This window comes from Epinephelus lanceolatus, chromosome 12, assembly GCF_041903045.1.
Source record: "Epinephelus lanceolatus isolate andai-2023 chromosome 12, ASM4190304v1, whole genome shotgun sequence".
Lineage (NCBI taxonomy): Eukaryota > Metazoa > Chordata > Actinopteri > Perciformes > Serranidae > Epinephelus > Epinephelus lanceolatus.
The window spans coordinates 45,335,001-45,355,000 of NC_135745.1; the positions used below are offsets into that span (position 1 = coordinate 45,335,001).

At 43.9% G+C, this 20,000-nt stretch overlaps 2 protein-coding genes across 3 annotated transcripts in view; one reads left to right on the plus strand and one right to left on the minus strand.

The window, feature by feature from the left end:
* The first annotated feature begins 5,359 nt into the window (after positions 1–5,359).
* On the plus strand, positions 5,360–16,105 carry cdyl (chromodomain protein, Y-like). 2 transcript variants are annotated; one of them, XM_033650900.2, is made up of 7 exons: positions 5,360–5,573; positions 8,118–8,856; positions 9,608–9,861; positions 10,322–10,494; positions 10,582–10,792; positions 14,669–14,812; positions 14,941–16,105. In XM_033650900.2, the coding sequence occupies exons 1-7, from the start codon at positions 5,550–5,552 to the stop codon at positions 15,097–15,099; spliced, it is 1,704 nt and encodes a 567-aa protein (XP_033506791.1). In that variant the 5' UTR covers positions 5,360–5,549; the 3' UTR covers positions 15,100–16,105. The 2 variants fall into 2 exon arrangements, with proteins under 2 accessions (XP_033506791.1, XP_033506792.1); XM_033650901.2 differs by having other exon boundaries at positions 5,360–5,503.
* Positions 16,106–17,184: 1,079 nt separating this feature from the next.
* The window catches only part of rpp40 (ribonuclease P/MRP 40 subunit), an 8,689-nt gene continuing 5,873 nt past the window's right edge, over positions 17,185–20,000 (minus strand). The window contains exons 6-8 of the mRNA XM_033650763.2: positions 18,244–18,424; positions 17,955–18,089; positions 17,185–17,875 (exon numbers count right to left, since the gene is read on the minus strand). Coding sequence (XP_033506654.1) covers positions 17,677–17,875; positions 17,955–18,089; positions 18,244–18,424 — 515 coding nt within the window. The 3' untranslated portion in view covers positions 17,185–17,676. The remainder of the gene's footprint in view (positions 17,876–17,954; positions 18,090–18,243; positions 18,425–20,000) is intronic.

A 20,000-nucleotide genomic window follows, 5' to 3' on the forward strand; every position in this document is an offset into this window, starting at 1 on the left:
GTTTTTACTGATGTGCTGAATGGACCTGTCTCTCCTCTGACCTCTGACCTCTGACCTCTGCTTTCACACTACATGTCACATTCACACACAGGTGTGTGTGAGGCGACCATAACAAGTCATTCATGACTGCTGCTGGTGTTTCAGTATGTCATAAACCCTTCTGCTCTGTGTCTGAGCCCATGTGTTGATGTATGTCGGCCTGCTGACGTCACATCCTGGTCTATGACCATGTGCGGGTGTTTACACTGTGTCGTGCTGTTATTTCCTCGTCTGACTGATAAAGAACTTTTCCTTTAACGTTTGAAAAGACAACAATCATTCACAGCTTGTTGTTTGACTCTGTGCTGATATGATGACGTGCTGATGTCACTGTACAGCCATAACTTAGCCATTAACATTAATGATATTCTGCTGAGCAAAGTAGCTCATCAGCCACACTCAGCAGAATGGTTGCCGAGCAACAAACACACGCAGAGACATTTAGAGATGTGTTAGCGACAGGTTCAAGAAAACCTTGTCTGTCGACCATCAGAACAATTCTGCTCAGTTCCCTCATTCAGCCTGTGCACACGAGCCGACTCTATGACGACATGATGTCACCACACCTCACCACACACGTTCAAATATTAAAATACAACTGATTCCTTTGTGTGTTAACGAGCGGTGACACATCTCTAATGTCTTTCTAACATCTCTGTGGACAGTTTAAGCCACAGACGTCTTTAACCTCGGCTCAACACTGGTGACGAGTGCAGCTGAACAGAACACTGTGACGTTACAGTAATGTGTCTGTCTCTGACCAACCTACAGACACCCTTTGTACAGGTGAAGTATTTATTGAAGAACACCTGTGTCTGGAGGTCACACAGAGGTCACACAGAGGTCACACAGAGGTCACACAGAGGCTCCAGTGTTACATTGACACACATTCAGATCCAGGTCAAACTCTCCGTGGCTGATTGAAGACATGTCTCATTAAGACTTCTGGCAAGACGGCGAACAGGGCACACAAAAACTTTTCAGCTCCATTTGTTTGGTCCTTAACTTTGACACAAACCTTGTGTGGCAGGTTGAGCGCTGCTTCACCGCCACTCTTACTTAGTGTCAGCTGTGTCTAATTTCCAGCTGTCCGGGTCTGATTGCGAGGTGGTGCCACCTGCTTTATTGGTCATGCTCTCACTGGTGCGCACACTGTTACCTGGCGTTCACCTGGCGAGGGCTCTGTGTGGCGTGCTCCAGTTTTTGTACTGAACTTGGGACGTGTCAGGTGGGCATGGGTGCAGTAATGTTTGGGTACTTTTATCGTGCATCATGGTGTGACAGCTGCCATGACTTTTCGCTTCACAGCGGTGTCGGCCGTGCCTGTTGTGTGCAGCTTCGGAGGGACTTTTGAGAAGGGTGGAGACGGTGAGGGGTGGAAAGGGTGGAAAAATCTTTCCACAAAGGGAGGAAGAGATTGGAGATGTTATCGACTCAGTTCACTGCATCAGAAGGAGAGAAGAAGGACGGAGCCGCCAGGTCATCATGCAGCTTCTGAGGAGACGCCACCAGGATGCAGTATGGAAAGCAACCAAAGACTCTCCATGTGCAAGGAACAAGATCTTCGCTTTGTGCAGGGCTTCACCGAGGAGGATCGGCAGGCAAGAGAACAGCTATGGCCGAAAATCAAGCAAGTTAGATCCCTGGGTCAGGTGACGTTTCACAAAGGCCACGTGGCGGTAATTGATGGACATACAGTCACGGCTTAGTTTGTCATTCCTTAAGTTTGATGAAAGAAAGTCATTTCAACACTAAGCTGATAACACATGTGGTTCTATGACAGGCACAAGCTGGTTCTGTTTAGCTTCATGTGTCTGTTTCTCTCCTCACTATGCAAAGTCACTTTATAACAACACTGTAACGTGTAAGAATGGGGAGGAAAGTTCATTCGCATTTGACCCTCATGCTCACTCCAAGGACAGTCTTCAAGATGCATTTTTGGGACTTGCTTCAAGTTCTTTTTTTTTTTCCTCACTAAAACCTTCCGACAAAAGTGAGCTCCCAGTTTTGTTTTGGTTTTTCCCCGTTAAAGGGTTTTTTTGGGGAGATTTTCCAGATCAGCTGTGAGGGTCTTAAGGACAGAGGGACGTCGTATGCTGTAAAGCCCTGTGAGGCAAATTGTGATTTGTGATATTGGGCTTTATAAATAAAATTGATTGACTGATTGATAAAACCTTCGTCTCTAATTTGCACATTGTTTAATTCATTGGTTTGTTTTTCTGTTTTCTCTTAAAAACAATCTTAATCTTTCAACAGTTAACGCCAGGGGCCTGAGACACGATCTAAAAAGAAAAGCTACATGTGTTTTTTTTGTGAAAGCAAAAGTCCACAACATATATTCCTCCAAGAAACTCACTCACAGGACTCTGATTAAACATTCTGGTCGACTCAACGGGGAGATAAAATGATCTCTTCACATGGTACATGTAGATTCGCAGGCAACGCAATGCAAAATAAAAAGCTTCTTTCATGTGGAAATCCTGGCTGGAGGGGGATTTGAATAAGATAGCAGACCTGTACAAAGACTGGGTGTTTTTGTCATTTCAGGAGATGAATGAACTTTTCAGTATGAAGGAGAAGGGAGATTTTTGGAAGTACCTCCAATTATGAAGTAGTATCGGAACCACAGGCATCAAATCAGGCGAAGGGGAAAATATAGTAAAACATTTTTTTGACTTGCCTAGATCTGCTCGCTCTGCCTCAGTCCTTTACAATATGGCTGCAGATGCTCAGTGTGGAAAGTATGAACATTTAAGATTAACTTGGCAAAAAGATCTAAACTGTAACATTGAAGAAGATGCATGGAAAGACATAGTAACAAATACAGGATGGTCCATCAGGGATGCCTGGGGTAGACTATCCACACAGGTACTATTACACACCAGTAAGACTTCACAGAATGGGTTTGTTACAGAGCAACTTAAGTTGGAAGTGTAAGGCAGATGCAGGAACCTTCTTACACTCACTGTGGGAATGCCCTTTGGGTTTCCCTTTTTGGAAAAAAGTCATTGTAAAATTGAGTGAATGGCTTCAAAAATCCTTGCTGGAATCCCTCCGTCTTTGTCTCCTAGGGGATAGGTCAGAGTTACCACCAGGAATATTAAAAGTAGAATTCGGTGTGGCACTGACAGGCGTCATCACTGCAGCTAGAATGATTCTTCACCACTGGAAGAGTCAGACTCAACCAGCACTTACTGACTGGGTTAAGATGATGACCGATAATGCCTCTATGAACTGATGATAGCTAAGTTAAATGATAACAAAGGAAAATTTTTCCAGGTCTGGGGTGATTTTTTGAATCACCCTTCATGGCTGAGGATTTATGAGATCTAGTATTTTGTATGATGATGTGCTGTCTTGTTATATTTATGTGCTGAGATGTATAATTTTGTTTAATTGTATTTTATTTTACATGATTGTTTTGTTTACGTTTGTTGAAACCAAAATTCAAATAAAAACTTAAATGACAAAAACAAAAGCTTCTTTCAGACATCAAAAAAACAATATTACAACTCACAGACAGATATCACACAGAAAATGTAATATTAGGCGGTGACACTCAAAAGTGGGAGTTTCTGACATATAAAATCTGCCAGTACTCAATCTCCTTCAGCAAACACATCAAAAAGATAAATGGATTGGAATCATAAAAGAGATTCATTTGATTAGCATCAAATCAATATTAACAGAGAACGACAAAAATAAACTCTTCATTATGATCCAGACTTGATAGAATTTATGAAAGAAAAGCTGGAGAGGCATTTATCAGGTCCAGATCTAAGTGGATCGAAGAAGGAGAAAAAAACTGTGTATTTCTGCAGACTGGAAAACAGAGGAGAGGAATCCCATCAAAACTCTCACAATCCATGGTGCAGACTGCACAGACCCTGAATTAACTGCATTCTATCAAAACCTATACAGCTCATTCTTCTCCACAGATTCTGACTCGTCCTTGGATAAAATTAAGGATCTTATTCCTCAAACTGACAGTGGCTTCAAGGAAGAATGTGAGAAGGATTTTACTATGGAGGAATTAGACAAAGCAGTCATGTGCTTAAGATTGGATAACTCTGCTGGCCCCAATGGTCTAACAGACAATTTTTACAGACACTTTTGGGGTCTGCTTAGAAATCTTCTTTTCCAAGTCTTTAGAGAAGCTACAACCAGTCAGCATGAAACAAGGCATCGTTACACTCGAACCAAAGCCAGGTAAAGATTATGAGATAATTATCGTCCCATTTCACAACTAAACCATGACTCTAAGTTGCTAACATATATTTACACCAACAGATTAAAAGGAGGTCTGGACCAAATGATTAGTGAAACACAAACAGGACTTGTAAGCAACTAGACAACAACACATTTAGAAAACAACACCGTAAGGAGATGTCTTAGACAACATAACTTGCACACATGCTCAATTTGATGAAGTTATCAGAGCGATCCCTGAGTCAGTCAGAATGTCAGTCCAAAACATAGAAACACACTCAGGTGTGATGAATCCACGTGCACTCAATTTTAATGTTCTGAGTTTCTGGCTGAGGAAAAATGAAGTCATAGGTAATCACCTGAACAATAGAAACTCCATTATCCAGCTCTTTTCTAAATCAGACATCATCAAATTGAACTAAATCTATAACTTATCCAGGAGGCCCCGAGACAAAAAAAGTTCATTTGGTAATTATGAATGATATCTATCCATCCAATGAGCTGCTGAGAATGAGATTTGGTATTGATCATAATAACTGTGTCTTCTGTGAAACTGAAACTACTGATCATCTGTTCGTCCACTGCACACACTCTGCAGGACGTTTTGGGAGGATGTGCAGGACTGGCTATCAACCAAAATCCAACTTACTCCTCTCACACGAGAAAATGTCATGTCTGGTACTGACATGAAGGACACTAAGTGTGATCTGATTCTGAACAACCTGATACTCATGGCCAAACTCCAAATGGAGGAAAACAAAGGCCCTTTTTTCTGTTTTTGAAAAAGACTCTTAAGGACAATCACCTCAGTGATTTGAGACTAATGGAAAAAAAAGTCTGTCCTCACAGCATATGAAAAACTGCAAATATTCGAGGATCCTCAGATAAAGTGTGCAGAACTATTAATTTGCTTTATTTGTTTTAATTATTTTATTTTCACCATCATTTATGTTATTGACTTTATTTTAAATGTTAAATGTGCCTTGTAGGTTGAGATGTGTTCATTGTGGTTTGTATGCCTTTATGTTTTGTAAATGATTCATTTTCAATTAAAAAATTATCATGGTACTCTGTGGACGGGGAGCTTTTATTTTGAAGGTGAGTCAGTCGGACCGGATGTTTCCGTAAAGCTGGTGTGCTAACTGCTAACAGCTAGTTAACTCTGATAAACTACCGACCCGTCCAGTTCGTGACCCGGCGGACAGAAGAACGGACCGGACGGAGCTCTCCGGGTTTCTCTCATGGTGCTGCTCCGGTAAAGAAGCTTCTAGAAGCTGCTCGTGCACGCGCACACCATCTCCATGGCTACGGAAGAGTTATACGAGGTGACGCGAGCTAATGCTAACATGCTAATGGTAGCTAAGGGCAGAGTTAACTTGGCAAATGTTTCGAGCTTAGGGGGAAATAAAGTAAAGTGGTTGATTAGGAAATACTCAACCCTTAAGTAAAAGTTAGTCAGCTAACTATAGGGTGAGATAGCTTCTGCCATTAGCTCCTATAAAGTTAGCTTCTGCCATTAGCTCCTATAAAGTTAGCTTCTGCCATTAGCTCCTATAAAGTTAGCTTCTGTCATTAGCTCCTATAGAGTTAGCTTCTGTCATAAGCTCCTATAAAGTTAGCTTCTGTCATTAGCTCATATAAAGTTAGCTTCTGTCATTAGCTCATATAAAGTTAGCTTCTGTCATTAGTTCCTATATAGTTAGCTTCTGTCATTAGCTCCTATAGAGTTAGCTTCTGTAACTATCTCCTACAGAGTTAGCTTCTGTTATTAGCTCCTATAGAGTTAGTTTCTGCAACTATTTTCTACAGAGTTAGCTTCTGTCATTAGCTCCTATATAGTTAGCTTCTGTTATTAGCTCATATAAAGTTAGCTTCTGTCATTAGCTCATATAAAGTTAGCTTCTGTCATTAGCTCCTATATAGTTAGCTTCTGTCATTAGCTCCTATAGAGTTAGCTTCTGTAACTATCTCCTACAGAGTTAGCTTCTGTTATTAGCTCCTATAGAGTTAGTTTCTGCAACTATTTTCTACAGAGTTAGCTTCTGTCATTAGCTCCTATAGAGTTAGCTTCTGTAACTATTTCCTACAGAGTTAGCTTCTGTCATTAGCGCCTATAAAGTTTGCTTCTGTCGTTAGCGCCTATAAAGTTAGCTTCTGTAACTCTAACCTATAGAGTTTGCTTCTGCAACTATCTTCTACAGAGTTAGCTTCTGTCGTTAGCTCCTGTAGAGTTAGCTTCTGTAACTATAACCTACAGAGTTAGCTTCTGTCATTAGCGCCTACAGTTAGCTTCTGTAACTCTAACCTATAGAGTTAGCTTCTGCAACTATCTTCTACAGAGTTAGCTTCTGTCGTTAGCTCCTGTAGAGTTAGCTTCTGTCATTAGTTCCTGTAGAGTTAGATTCTGTCATTAACTCCTGTAGAGTTAGCTTCTGTCGTTAGCTCCCGTAGAGTTAGATTCTGTCATTAACTCCTGTAGAGTTAGCTTCTGTCGTTAGCTCCCGTAGAGTTAGATTCTGTCATTAACTCCTGTAGAGTTAGCTTCTGTCATTGGCTCCTGTAGAGTTAGATTCTGTCATTAGCTCCTGTAGAGTTAGCTTCTGTCGTTAGCTCCTGTCGAGTTAGCTTCTGTCATTAACTCCCGTAGAGTTAGCTTCTGTCGTTAGCTCCCGTAGAGTTAGCTTCTGTCCTTAATTCCTGTAGAGTTAGCTTCTGTCATTAGCTCCTGTAGAGTTAGATTCTGTCATTAACTCCTGTAGAGTTAGCTTCTGTCATTAGCTCCTGTAGAGTTAGCTTCTGTCATTATAACTCCTGTAGAGTTAGCTTTTGTCATTAGCTCCTGTAGAGTTAGCTTCTGTCATTAGCTCCTGTAGAGTTAGCTTCTGTCGTTAGCTCCTGTAGAGTTAGCTTCTGTCGTTAACTCCTGTAGAGTAAGCTTCTGTCGTTAGCTCCTGTAGAGTTAGCTTCTGTCATTAACTCTTGCGGAGTTAGCTTCTGTCATTAGCTCCTGTAGAGTTAGCTTCTGTCATTAGCTCCTGTAGAGTTAGCTTCTGTCATTAACTCCTGTAGAGTAAGCTTCTGTCGTTAGCTCCTGTAGAGTTAGCTTCTGTCATTAACTCCTGTAGAGTTAGCTTCTGTCGTTAGCTCCCGTAGAGTTAGCTTCTGTCGTTAACTCCCGTAGAGTTAGCTTCTGTCATTAGCTCCCGTAGAGTTAGCTTCTGTCATTAGCTCCCGTAGAGTTAGATTCTGTCATTAGCTCCTGTAGAGTTAGCTTCTGTCGTTAGCTCCTGTAGAGTTAGCTTCTGTCGTTAACTCCTGTAGAGTTAGCTTCTGTCGTTAGCTCCCGTAGAGTTAGCTTCTGTCGTTAGCTTCTGTCGTTAACTCCTGTAGAGTTAGCTTCTGTCATTAGCTCCTGTAGAGTTAGCGTCTGTCGTTAGTTCCCGTAGAGTAAGCTTCTGTCGTTAGCTCCTGTAGAGTTAGCTTCTGTCGTTAGCTCCTGTAGAGTTAGCTTCTGTCGTTAGCTCCTGTAGAGTTAGCTTCTGTCGTTAGCTCCTGTAGAGTTAGCTTCTGTCATTAGCTCCTGTAGAGTAAGCTTCTGTCGTTAGCTCTTGTAGAGTTAGCTTCTGTCGTTAGCTCCTGTAGAGTTAGCTTCTGTCATTAGCTCCTGTAGAGTAAGCTTCTGTCGTTAGCTCCTGTAGAGTTAGCTTCTGTCATTAGCAGATCTGTTTCATTTTCTCTTTTAACCTTTTCACCCCCTGACATCAGCTGTAGATGATGACATCATCGGGTCAGACTGAATGTTGACTCCACTCACTGACCTGGGGCCAGTCCAGTAACGGGCACATTGTCCGGTGTGTTTCCTCCTGCAGGTGGAGAGGATTGTGGACAGGAGGAAGAATAAGAAGGGGAAGGTGGAGTACCTGGTCAGGTGGAGAGGTTACGGTGCGGAGGGTGACACCTGGGAGCCTGAGACTCACCTGTCCTCTTGCATGGTCTACGTTCACGACTTTAACCGTCAGTACGCTCAGCGTCAGAGGGATACCACGTTACTGCGCTCCACCCGCAGCTCACCTAGCCTACACTGCAGCCCTGCCCACAGACTGCCTTGCAGGCCGCCCACCTCCATGGCAGCACGCAGTAACGTCAGCAGTGACATCACAGGAGGCTGTGAGCAGGTGAAACCTGCTCTCAGCCCGGCTCCACTGCCCTCCGCTGGACTGACCCGCCCAGCCTCCGTCGGCTCCCAGCAGCCCTCACCAGCAGGCAGATTCAGCAGCAGTCTGATGTCAGCGTCTCCGGCTGGCTCGGCCCGCCGCAGCGTGGACCTATCCAAGACCGGCATCAAGATCCTTGTTCCTAAGAGTCCCATGAACAGTCGTCTGGACTCAGAGGACTGTTCCAGCGAGGCGGCTCACAGCCTGGAGGCCGGAGCTCAGGAGGCTCACCTGGTCCCACCTGAGGTTGCCCTGCTGGAGAAACCTGCAGGCGTCCAGCTGGGGCCCGGAGAGGAGAGGGCCCGCATGGGGACCAGACCCCGCAGCCAGAACCCCCTGCCCCCACCCCGGGTACCCGTCACACCTGCTGCCATGCGCTCCCTTAGCGGCACAGGTAAGGTCATTGGTCATCAGCAGGTTACAAATCTGAGAGGTAAACCCCTCAGTCGTCCACCTGGAGTGGACATAATCCTATCCTGAGAACACAACAGGAAATACTGTTCACTGGTTTATTTTTAGAGCCCACCTTTAGTTTGAAAAGTTCACCCTCTCCAAGTCTGAACTTCTCTGTCCGTCAGAATAGGCGACTCCTCATTGGAAATGACATACAAACAAAGTATAATGATAACTATAGCAGCATCATATGCTTCAAAACTATTCACGGTTTTTTGCCAGAAAAACCAGCATGTTTACTTTTTCCAGCTGGAGCAGGGCACGTAGTGATGACGTCACATCCAAAAACTTTATCAATTGGCATCTTCCGACAGCAGTTACGGGCAGTTATAAGAGAAACATTATAGCCTACTATTAGTTTTAAATTGTAATGGTATTAAATTTGAAAACTCAACCACACATACATAGGTGCTGGACAAACACTCATTATTTAGGCATTAAATAAATTATATTTATTATTATATTAGGCCCCTATAGGTCTATACGGGCGGCAGATTTTTTTTAATGACGGCAATGAAACTGATACCGTTGCTATTTTTAGATACCGCGAGAAATCTTATTACCGTATTATCGCCCAACCCTAATGCAGAATAAATCTGTCCATGGTCCGCTGGGACTCGTCGACACACTGGTCGAAGCTTTAAGCTCAGAAACCATGGTGACTGTAGTCTGATGATCTGCATCTCCTCCAGGTAACTCTGCACTGATGGAGGCTGTAGCTGCCAACGGGATGTCAGGTGTGCAGAGTGCTGTTACCGGGGTGACCAGCGCAACAGGGAAGCGACGTCTGGAGGAACGGTCTGCTTTTGACAAACGTCTGAGATTCAGCGTGCGACAAACAGAGAGCGCTTACCGTTACCGTGACATTGTGGTGAAGAAACAAGATGGCTTCACCCACATCCTGTTGTCAACCAAGAGCTCCGAGAACAACACGCTCAATCCTGAGGTAAGGCCATACTCCCACAAGGTGTAACCACACCCCCAAAATACATGTCCAATTGTAGAGTAGTCAAACCCCTATGCAACATCCCAAAATAAACACTTAATTCTTAGTGGAGGCCACTCCCCTATGCGATAGACCACACCCCTAATATAAACACTAAACCCCTGATTCGTGAGTGGAGGCCATCCCCCCCCCCCCCCCCCCAAAAAAAAGTTGTGACTCCACCCGATCAGACCGGGGTTTTTGGTATTCAATCATTTTTCACTGAGAACAGTCTGACATGCTTAAATCTCTGTGGTCATAATGTCCGGTAGAGCCTGTACTTTAAACGTTCGTAACATGAACCCTACGTCATCACAAAACACTCTAAATCTACACGTCTGAAGATGTTAAACAGCCCGCCTGTCAGGTGTTGTCATGGTTACTGAGGTCTACAGCCATGTTCTCCCTTCCCCTATGTCAGGTTATGAAGGAGATACAGAGTGCCATGGCAACAGCAGCATCAGATGACAGTAAGCTGGTGTTACTCGGCGCCGTCGGCAGCGTCTTCTGCTGCGGCCTTGACTTCCTGTATTTCATCAGACGGCTGACAGATGAAAGGAAGAAGGAGAGCATCAAGATGGCTGAGACCATCAGGTAACGCATGCTGGGAAAGAAAGGTTGCTATGGCAACAGTGTCATCACTTAGTCAGTAGGTGTTGACCTCCATCTCCTCTTCCTCAGGACCTTCGTCAACACCTTCATCCAGTTCAGGAAGCCGATTGTGGCAGCGGTAAATGGGCCCGCCCTTGGCCTCGGCGCTGCCGTCCTGCCGCTCTGTGACGTCGTGTGGGCCAATGAGAAGGCCTGGTTCCAGACGCCGTATGCATCCTATGGCCAGACGCCCGATGGCTGCTCGTCCTTCACCTTCCCCCGCATCATGGGCCTCGCCTCTGTCAGTCCACCGATCACATCAGAGTAGTGTTTCAGGCTAACTTGAAATGTTCAGTTGTGTTCCAGGCCAAGTTAAAATGTTCCGTTCTGTTCCAGGCTAAGTTGTAATGTTCCGTTGTGTTCCAGGCTAAGTTAAAATATTTCGTAGTGTTCCAGGCTAAGTTATAATGTTCCGTTCTGTTCCAGGCTTAGTTAAATTGTTCCGTAGTGTTCCAGGCTAAGTTAAAATGTTCCATAGCGTTCCAGGCTAAATTAAAATATTCCATAGTGTTCCAGGCTAAGTTGTAATGTTCCGTTCTGTTCCAGGCTAAGTTATAATGTTCCATAGTGTTCCAGGCTAAATTATAATGTTCCATAGTGTTCCAGGTTAAGTTATAATGTTCCATAGTGTTCCAGGTTAAGTTAAAATGTTCCATAGTGTTCCAGGCTAAGTTTAAATGTTCCATAGTGTTCCAGGCTAAGTTTAAATGTTCCGTAGTGTTCCAGGCTAAGTTAAAATGTTCCATAGTGTTCCAGGTTAAGTTAAAATGTTCCGTAGTATTGCAGGCCGACTTCAAATATTTCGTAGTGTTCCAGGCTAAGTTATAATGTTCCGTTCTGTTCCAGGCTTAGTTAAATTGTTCCGTTGTGTTCCAGGCTAAGTTATAATGTTCCATAATGTTCCAGGCTAAATTATAATGTTCCATAGTGTTCCAGGTTAAATTATAATGTTCCATAGTGTTCCAGGTTAAGTTAAAATGTTCTGTTGTGTTCAAGGCTAACTTATAATGTTCCATAGTGTTCCAGGCCAAGTTATAATGTTCTGTTGTGTTCCAGGCTAAGTTAAAATGTTCCATAGTGTTCCAGGCTAACTTGAAATGTTCCGTAGTATTGCAGGCTGACTTCAAATATTTCGTAGTGTTCTAGGCTAAGTTGTAATGTTCCGTTCTGTTCCAGGCTAAGTTAAAATGTTTCATAGTGGTCCAGGCTAAGTTGAAATGTTCCGTTCTGTTCCAGGTTAATTTGTAATGTTCCGTTGTGTTCCAGGCTAACTTAAATTGTTCCGTTCTGTTCCGGGCTAAGTTGTAATGTTCCGTTCTGTTCCAGGCTAAGTTAAAATGTTTCATAGTGTTCCAGGCTAAATTAAAATATTCCATAGTGTTCCAGGCTAAGTTGAAATGTTCCGTTCTGTTCCAGGTTAATTTGTAATGTTCTGTTGTGTTCCAGGCTAAATTAAATTGTTCCGGTCTGTTCCAGGCTAAGTTGTAATGTGTTGTTGTGTTCCAGGCTAAGTTGTAATGTTCCAGTCTGTTCCAGGCTAAGTTGTAATGTTCCGTTGTGTTCCAGGCTAAGTTAAAATGTTCTGTTGTGTTCCAGGCTCAGTTATAATGTTCTGTTGTGTTCCAGGCTAAGTTGAAATGTTCCATAGTATTCCAGGCTAAGTTAAAATGTTCTGTTGTGTTCCAGGCTAAGTTGTAATGTTCCATAATGTTCCAGGCAAAGTTATAATGTTCCGTAGTGTTCCAGGCTAAGTTATAATGTTCCATAGTGTTCCAGGCTAAGTTGTAATGCTCCGTTCTGTTCCAGGCTAAATTAAAATGTTCCATAGTGGTCCAGGCTAAGTTGTAATGTTCCGTTCTGTTCCGGGCTAAGTTGTAATGTTCTGTTGTGTTGCAGGCCAAGTTAAAATGTTCCATAGTGGTCCAGGCTAAGTTGAAATATTCCGTTGTGTTCCAGATTAATTTGTAATGTTCCGTTCTGTTCCAGGCTAACTTAAATTGTTCTGTTCTGTTCCGGGCTAAGTTGTAATGTTCCGTTCTGTTCCAGGCTAACTTAAAATGTTTCATAGTGGTCCAGGCTAAGTTGAAATGTTCCGTTCTGTTCCAGGTTAATTTGTAATGTTCCGTTCTGTTCCAGGCTAACTAAAATTGTTCCGTTCTGTTCCAGGTTAATTTGTAATGTTCCGTTGTGTTCCAGGCTAAGTTAAATTGTTCCGTTCTGTTCCTGGCTAAGTTGTAATGTTCCGTTGTGTTCCAGGCTAAGTTGTAATGTTCTGTTGTGTTCAGGCTAAGTTGTAATGTTCTGTTGTGTTCAGGCTAAGTTGTAATGTTCCATAGTGTTCCAGGCTAAATTAAAATATTCCATAGTGTTCCAGGCTAAGTTGTAATGTTCTGTTGTGTTCCAGGCTAAGTTGTAATGTTCCGTTGTGTTTCAGGCTAAGTTGTAATGTTCTGTTGGGTTCAGGCTAAGTTGTAATGTTCTGTTCTGTTCCAGGCTAAGTTAAAATGTTCCATAGTGTTCCAGGCTAAATTAAAATATTCCATAGTGTTTCAGGCTAAGTTGTAATGTTCCGTTGTGTTCCAGGTCAACTTCAAATGTTCCATAGTGCTCCAGGCTAAGGTGTTATGTTCCGTTCTGTTTTGAGGCTAAGTTGTAACGTTCCGTTCTGTTCCAGGTTAAGTTGTAATGTTCAGTTCTGTTCCAGGCTAAGTTAAATTGTTCCGTTCTGTTCCAGGCTAAGTTTTTAATGTTCTGTTGTTTTCCAGGCTAAGTTGTAATATTCTGTTGTGTTCCAGGCTTAGTTAAATTGTTTTGTTCTGTTCCAGGCTAAGTTAAAATGTTCTGTTGTGTTCCAGGCTAAGTTGTAATGTTCCGTTCTGTTCCAGGCTAACTTGTAATATTCCGTTGTGTTCCAGGCTAAGTTGTAATGTTCTGTTGTGTTCCAGGCCGACTTCAAATGTTCTGTAGTGTTCCAGACTAAGTTAAATTGTTCCGTTCTGTTCCAGGCTAAGTTAAAATGTTCTGTTTTGTTCCAGGCTAAGTTGTAATGTTCCGTTGTGTTCCAGGCTAAGTTGTAATGTTCCGTTGTGTTCCAGGCTAAGTTGTAATGTTCTGTTGTGTTCCAGGCTAAGTTAAAATGTTCCATAGTGTTCCAGGCTAACTTTAAGTGTTCAGTTGTGTTCCAGGCCGACTTCAAATGTTCCATAGTGTTCCAGGCTAAGTTGTAATGTTCTGTTCTGTTCCAGGTTAAGTTGTAATGTTCCGTTCTGTTCCAGGCTAACTTGTAATATTCCGTTGTGTTCCAGGCTAACTTGTAATGTTCTGTTGTGTTCCAGGCCGACTTCAAATGTTCTGTAGTGTTCCAGACTAAGTTAAATTGTTCCGTTCTGTTCCAGGCTAAGTTAAAATGTTCTGTTCTGTTCCAGGCTAAGTTGTAAAGTTCCGTTGTGTTCCAGGCTAAGTTGTAATGTTCTGTTGTGTTCCAGGCTAAGTTGTAATGTTCTGTTGTGTTCCAGGCTAAGTTAAAATGTTCCATAGTGTTCCAGGCTAAATTAAAATGTTCCATAGTGTTCCAGGCTAACTTTCATTGTTCAGTTGTGTTCCAGGCCGACTTCAAATGTTCCATAGTGCTCCAGGCTAAGGTGTTATGTTCCGTTCTGTTTTGAGGCTAAGTTGTAATGTTCTGTTCTGTTCCAGGTTAAGTCGTAATGTTCAGTTCTGTTCCAGGCTAAGTTTTTAATGTTCTGTTGTTTTCCAGGCTAAGTTGTAATATTCTGTTGTGTTCAAGGCTTAGTTAAATTGTTTCGTTCTGTTCAAGGCTAAGTTAAAATGTTCTGTTGTGTTCCAGGCTAAGTTGTAATGTTCCGTTCTGTTTCAGGCTAACTTGTAATATTCCGTTGTGTTCCAGGCTAACTTGTAATGTTCTGTTGTGTTCCAGGCCGACTTCAAATGTTCTGTAGTGTTCCATACTAAGTTAAATTGTTCCGTTCTGTTCCAGGCTAAGTTGTAATGTTCTGTTGTGTTCCAGGCTAAGTTGTAATGTTCCGTTGTGTTCCAGGCTAAGTTAAAATGTTCTGTCGTGTTCCAGGCTCAGTTAAAATGTTCCGTTGTGTTCCAGGCTAACGAGCTGCTGCTGAGTGGCAGGAAGTTGACGGCTCAGGAGGCGTGTTCTAAAGGTTTGGTATCTCAGGTTCTGTGGCCGGGAACCTTCACACAGGAAGTGATGCTCCGGGTCAAAGAGCTGGTGATGGTCGACTCACTGGTGAGTAACAAACACAGCCGCAGAAAATTGTGTGTGTACACACCACACACACACACAGCGACACACTGTGACCTCTGCTTCAGTGTTAAGTATCTGTTCATGTCTCGGTTCCACTTCCTGTCCTGCAGGTTCTGCGGGAGTCCAAAGCCCTGATGAGGAACACCAGTCGCAGTGCTCTGGAACAAGCTAATGAGCGCGAATGTGAAGCCCTGAAGAGAGTCTGGGGCTCATCACAGGGAACCGACTCCATCTTGCAGTACCTGCAGAGGGGAACCGAGCTCTGCTAGAACCTGGACCTGGAGCGGGAGCAGGACTGTTCTCCTGACTCCGCAATGACTCAGCAGATTCTGAACTGGACAGCAAACACTGAACGTTTCTTCCTTTTGTTGTAAACATTTAAATTATAATTTCATTAGAACATTTGTGTAGTTCTCTGGTTCTCACTGTTCTCTGCAGGCTCACCTGTGGGGTTCCACAGGTGGGGTTCCACAGGGTCCCATCTTGGTCCCTCTGTTGTGATAACATCAGGACATGTTGGACGGATCATCACAGGTTTGTTTTCATGTCTAATTTTCCTGCTAGACCAGACTGAGGGCGTCTAAGAACCCACAGTTTGAACGGAACCTGAACAGACATGCTCAGGGTTTAAACAGCTTGACGTCAGAGGGCATATTTCTACTGGACACTGATAAAGGAGGAAGTACATGATGCTAAGCTAGGCTAACAGTGGTGGATTCTGTCTGCACTCAGAGACTAAAACGTGACTGATGGAGAACCAGAGGGTTTATAATGTTGGACTGTTCCTTTAAATGGAGGTGACGGTGACCTTTGACCTTCATTTCCTCTAATGAAATCCTATGTGGAGGAATAAACAGGAAGGGGAGCCTGGGCTAAAACAGGAAATGAACTAGCAGTGACCTTCCTGTTTGTGGCGGTGGATCATTAGACAATGTTTGCTCCTGCAGCGGCCTCCTCAGGACAGACTGGGACAGACACAGCGTCAGCCTGCAGGGGGCGCTCACACCGTTTTTAATCATGTTTACTGGTGAATTATGGGTACATACTGACATCTGAGAGGTGTATGTGTGTGGGCGTGGCTTGTTCAGGTGACCATGTGATCAGGTAAGCTGACTGATCCCAGTCCAGGGTCTGAACAGGACCAGAATTTGAACAGAACCAGGATCTGGACAGGACCTGGACCTGAGCAGGTTCTGTCAGATTTCTGATTTCGGTTCATTATTTCATGTAAAAACAAATGAATCCAAATTAAAAGTATTTTGTTTGTTACAGTAACACGTTTGCTCTGTCACTCACTTCCTGTCTTTCTTATTTCAGCGCAGCCAATCACATCCTGTGTGTAGTGACATCATCAATGTATCATAAAGTAGAATGAGCCAATCAGCAGCTTCAACACAAATAACATAATCCCAGCATTCTCTCGTCCTGTGTGGTGTGACACCAGTGCCATCTTGTCTCCAGTCTCTATGCTAAGCTAACACACTCACACTCAGTGTACAGAGATGAGATGAGAACATTGTGAGGATCTCCTCCTGTCTCAGTCTCAACATGTCAGGAACAGAAACTCTGCAGCGTTCTTCAGGTGTGAGACACTTTGAGAACAACTTTTATCTTCACCAGGATCTCAACTGTAAATTAAAACTCTTAATGCAGATCAGTTTCTCTGACGTTCATCACCAGGAAGAACTCTGGAGGAACCATGGAGGAACTCTGAAGGAACCATGGAGGAACCCTAGAGGAACCATGGAGGAAGTCTGGAGGAACCCTAGAGGAACTCTGAAGGAACCCTAGAGGAACCCTGGAGGAACTCTGAAGGAACTCTGGAGGAACTCTGAAGGAACCCTGGAAGAACTCCAAGGGCAGAAGCTGACTCTCAGAGAAACAGAAGAGGATTTAAGTTGATCCGTCACTTGTCAGCTCAGAGTTTTGATTTAACAGCTTCAGTCTGAGGTGAAGACGGACGGACAGTTTTACTAAGAACACTCTGATCAGCTTCAGTCTGAGATGACGGCCCTTCATCATGTTCAGTTACAGTAAAACTTTTTGAATCTACCATAAAATAATAACTAGGTAATGAGAGGCTGAGAGAAGGACACACTGATGCTAACAGGCTAACAGATCAGCTGGTGGAGGATCGGAACTAACGGCTAGTGTAGCTTAGCTGACAGTTAGCTTGTTTTAACTTGGCGTCCCAGTTAGCTTTACGGCTTCTGTCCAGTGTGAATCCCCTGACGTGCTGCTGTTAGCCGGGCTGCTAACTGAGCTGCTAATTGACAGCTACCTGCTCGGCTAACAGCTGTCAGCTGCCTGGTGGTTAGCTGGACAGACAGCCAAAGAAACCCCAAAACCCAGTCTGAAGTTACTGCTGTTTATTTTCTTTAGTATGAAAAATCAACAGTAATATTTAGTGACATTAAAAATAAACAAAACTCTGTTAACGGCAGCATTTTAATTGTAACCATCTCCTGTGTTTAAGGACTGCAGTACAACACATTTAAAAAAAAAATACTGTTTCAACAAATATTTATCAGATATTGTGTCATCTGATAACAGATGACCCATTTATGAGTTATAACAAAACATCATTTATAATTAATTAATAAAAAATATCAGGAAAAACAGATGAATAAAAACAGTTTTCTTTTGAAGAGGAAACTCAGAATCAACTAAAGATTTGTTTTCCAGTCAGGGATGACCACAGGTGAGGTCAAAGAGGACAGGTGAGGTCACAGAGGACACATGAGGTCAAAGAGGACAGGTGAGGTCACCAAGGACACGAGGACAGGCGAGGTCAAAGAGGACACATGAGGTCACCGAGGACACAAGGTCAAAGAGGACAGGCGAGGTCACCGAGGACAGGTGTCATGTGCTCCTGTAGCCAGGTGCAGGTGGTAGGTGTGGTCATGGAACATCAGCAGACTGTAGAAGTTCTCTCCTCCTCTCAGGACACCGTGTTCAGCGCCTCCCCACGACACCGGACTGTCAACAAAACCGTGAACCGTCAGCGCTGCCCAGGACTCCAACCGAGGCTGCTCCAGGTGACATCTGCAGAACACATACAACCAACGAGTTCAACACAACATGTGACACGACCTGAAACACATCTCTTAACTTCTCTGCTGACCTGATCTGCTCAATAAGGTGGTGGACGTCTTGGGGAAGCAGCAGTCCAACGACGGAGACACTCAGAGCTCGACCCAGTGTCGTCTTTGGCTCAGGACAGACCAGTGAGGACAGGAAGCTGCTAGATGAGTTGTCACTGACACCACAGAAGAAGAGAAGAGGCGTTCAAGTGTTTGAGCAGGAATAAAGACAGACGGGTGGAGACACGTTACAGAGGACAGCAGGTCACATGACAACTGTTCACAGAGCGGCTAACATAGGACAAGTCGTCATGGTGTCCGCCCTCTCACCAGCTGACGTGGGCGTCCACGGCTCCAAGCCACTCCAGGAAGCGGTGAGGGTCACATGACTGCAGGTCAGAGGTCAGCAAGGCGGGGCAGGAAAGGTCTGTGAGGGTGCAGCTGCTGATCTCAGGTCTGTGCTCTGACCAATCATATCGAGACAGGAGAGCCTGCAGAGAAGCTCCGCCCCCTACAAAACACACAGCAGGGGCTTATGGATAATACACAGGCTGATGAAATCACTGCTAGGTGTGGTCACAGGTGTGACTCTTTAGGTCATCGCACAGAAGGTTCTGGAGAGTCAAGTCCTGAGATTGATGATACATTGAACCACAGATACATGTTGGTTCAATGTTTGATGATGGGAGGACAAATCTGAATCTGGTAATTAGTGTAACTGTGATGTAACGTTCAGAGTCGACTAAATGGGTCCTCACTTCTGTCTGAAGGAACAAAACAAACACTTTACAGACAGAGCTGCCACGACTTCATGTTTACACAGAACCAAAGAACCCACTGCGCTGTCCGCGATGTGTGACCTGTTCGGGGAGACATACAGGGAGAGTGTTGCACCTGCTGCCTCCCTGCCTACCCTTTTTGAAGAAGAGATGAAACGTTACCAGAATGAGACACCACTACGAGCCGGCCTGGATCCACTCTTGTGGTGGAAAACTACGCACTGAAGTATCCAAACATTGCTCAGATAGCGAGGCAGAAGGTGATCATACCTGGCACTTCAGTGAGGTCAGAATGGGTGTTTTCATCCAAGTGTCACGTTCATATTGCGTCAGCAATAAGCATCTTATTTTTTGTGTTTAAAAAAAATAAATAAATAAATTCGAAAATATTCGAATTTAATTTCATGGTGCTTTTGACAGCCCTAGTCCTTAGGACCCTCACAGCTGATCAGGAAAAACTCCCCAAAAACACCTTTAATGGGAAAAAAACAGTAGAAACCTCAGGAAGAGCAACTGAGGAGGGATCCCTCTTCCAGGACAGACAGACGTGCTATAGATGTCGTACAGAACAGATCAACATAATAAATTAACAGTAATCCGTATGACACAATGAGACAGAGAGAGAGAGAGACAAGCCCCTTTTACACTACCAGATTTTCCGCAAATGTTGGACCATTTTGCCGGCAAGCTGCTAGCGTTTAGACACAGAGCCGGATTGGCAAGTTGATCCGAGGTGCCCAGTTTTTCGCCTCGTAGGGTAGACATATTGGTGGAATATGGTGCTCTTCTTTCTTTGAGTTAGCCGCTAACTGCTAACAGCTGCTGTTCTTCCTTCTTTGAGTTAGCCGCTAACTGCCAACAGCTGCTGTTCTTCCTCTTTGAGTTAGCCGCTAACTGCTATCAGCTGCTGTTCTTCCTCTTTGAGTTAGCTGCTAACTGCTCTCAGCTGCTGTTCTTCTTTGAGTTAGCTGCTAACTGCTACTTTTTAAATCTCTGCGGTGTGTCGTACACAGAACACTGATAAACATCACACCCGTCCTGTCCTGCTGTCTGTCCTGTTTATACAGATGTTGTGTCTGTGCTGTTCCCTCCTCTACTGCCTTACAAGTGAAACAATCTCTTTCCCTCCATTCTGTGATTTGATCTTTTCTACAGGTCAGTGAGGTGGAATAACAACGTTAAACTCCCACCTTGAAGAGGTGGAGCAAAAGGAGCTAAAGATTATTGTTTGTGCGCAGGGCTGCCCCTGACCAAATTGGGGCCCTAAGCGAAATTTTATTTGGAGGCCCCCATCCCAAATGTATCATA

What these genes read in the sequence shown, in the direction of transcription:
- cdyl (XM_033650900.2), top strand. Translation starts at nt 5,550, where the DNA reads ATGGCTACGGAAGAGTTATACGAG. An exon ending in CTACGGAAGAGTTATACGAG is followed by an intron (nt 5,574 to 8,117) that starts GTGACGCGAGCT and finishes TTCCTCCTGCAG; the next exon opens with GTGGAGAGGATTGTGGACAG. An exon ending in GCGCTCCCTTAGCGGCACAG is followed by an intron (nt 8,857 to 9,607) that starts GTAAGGTCATTG and finishes CATCTCCTCCAG; the next exon opens with GTAACTCTGCACTGATGGAG.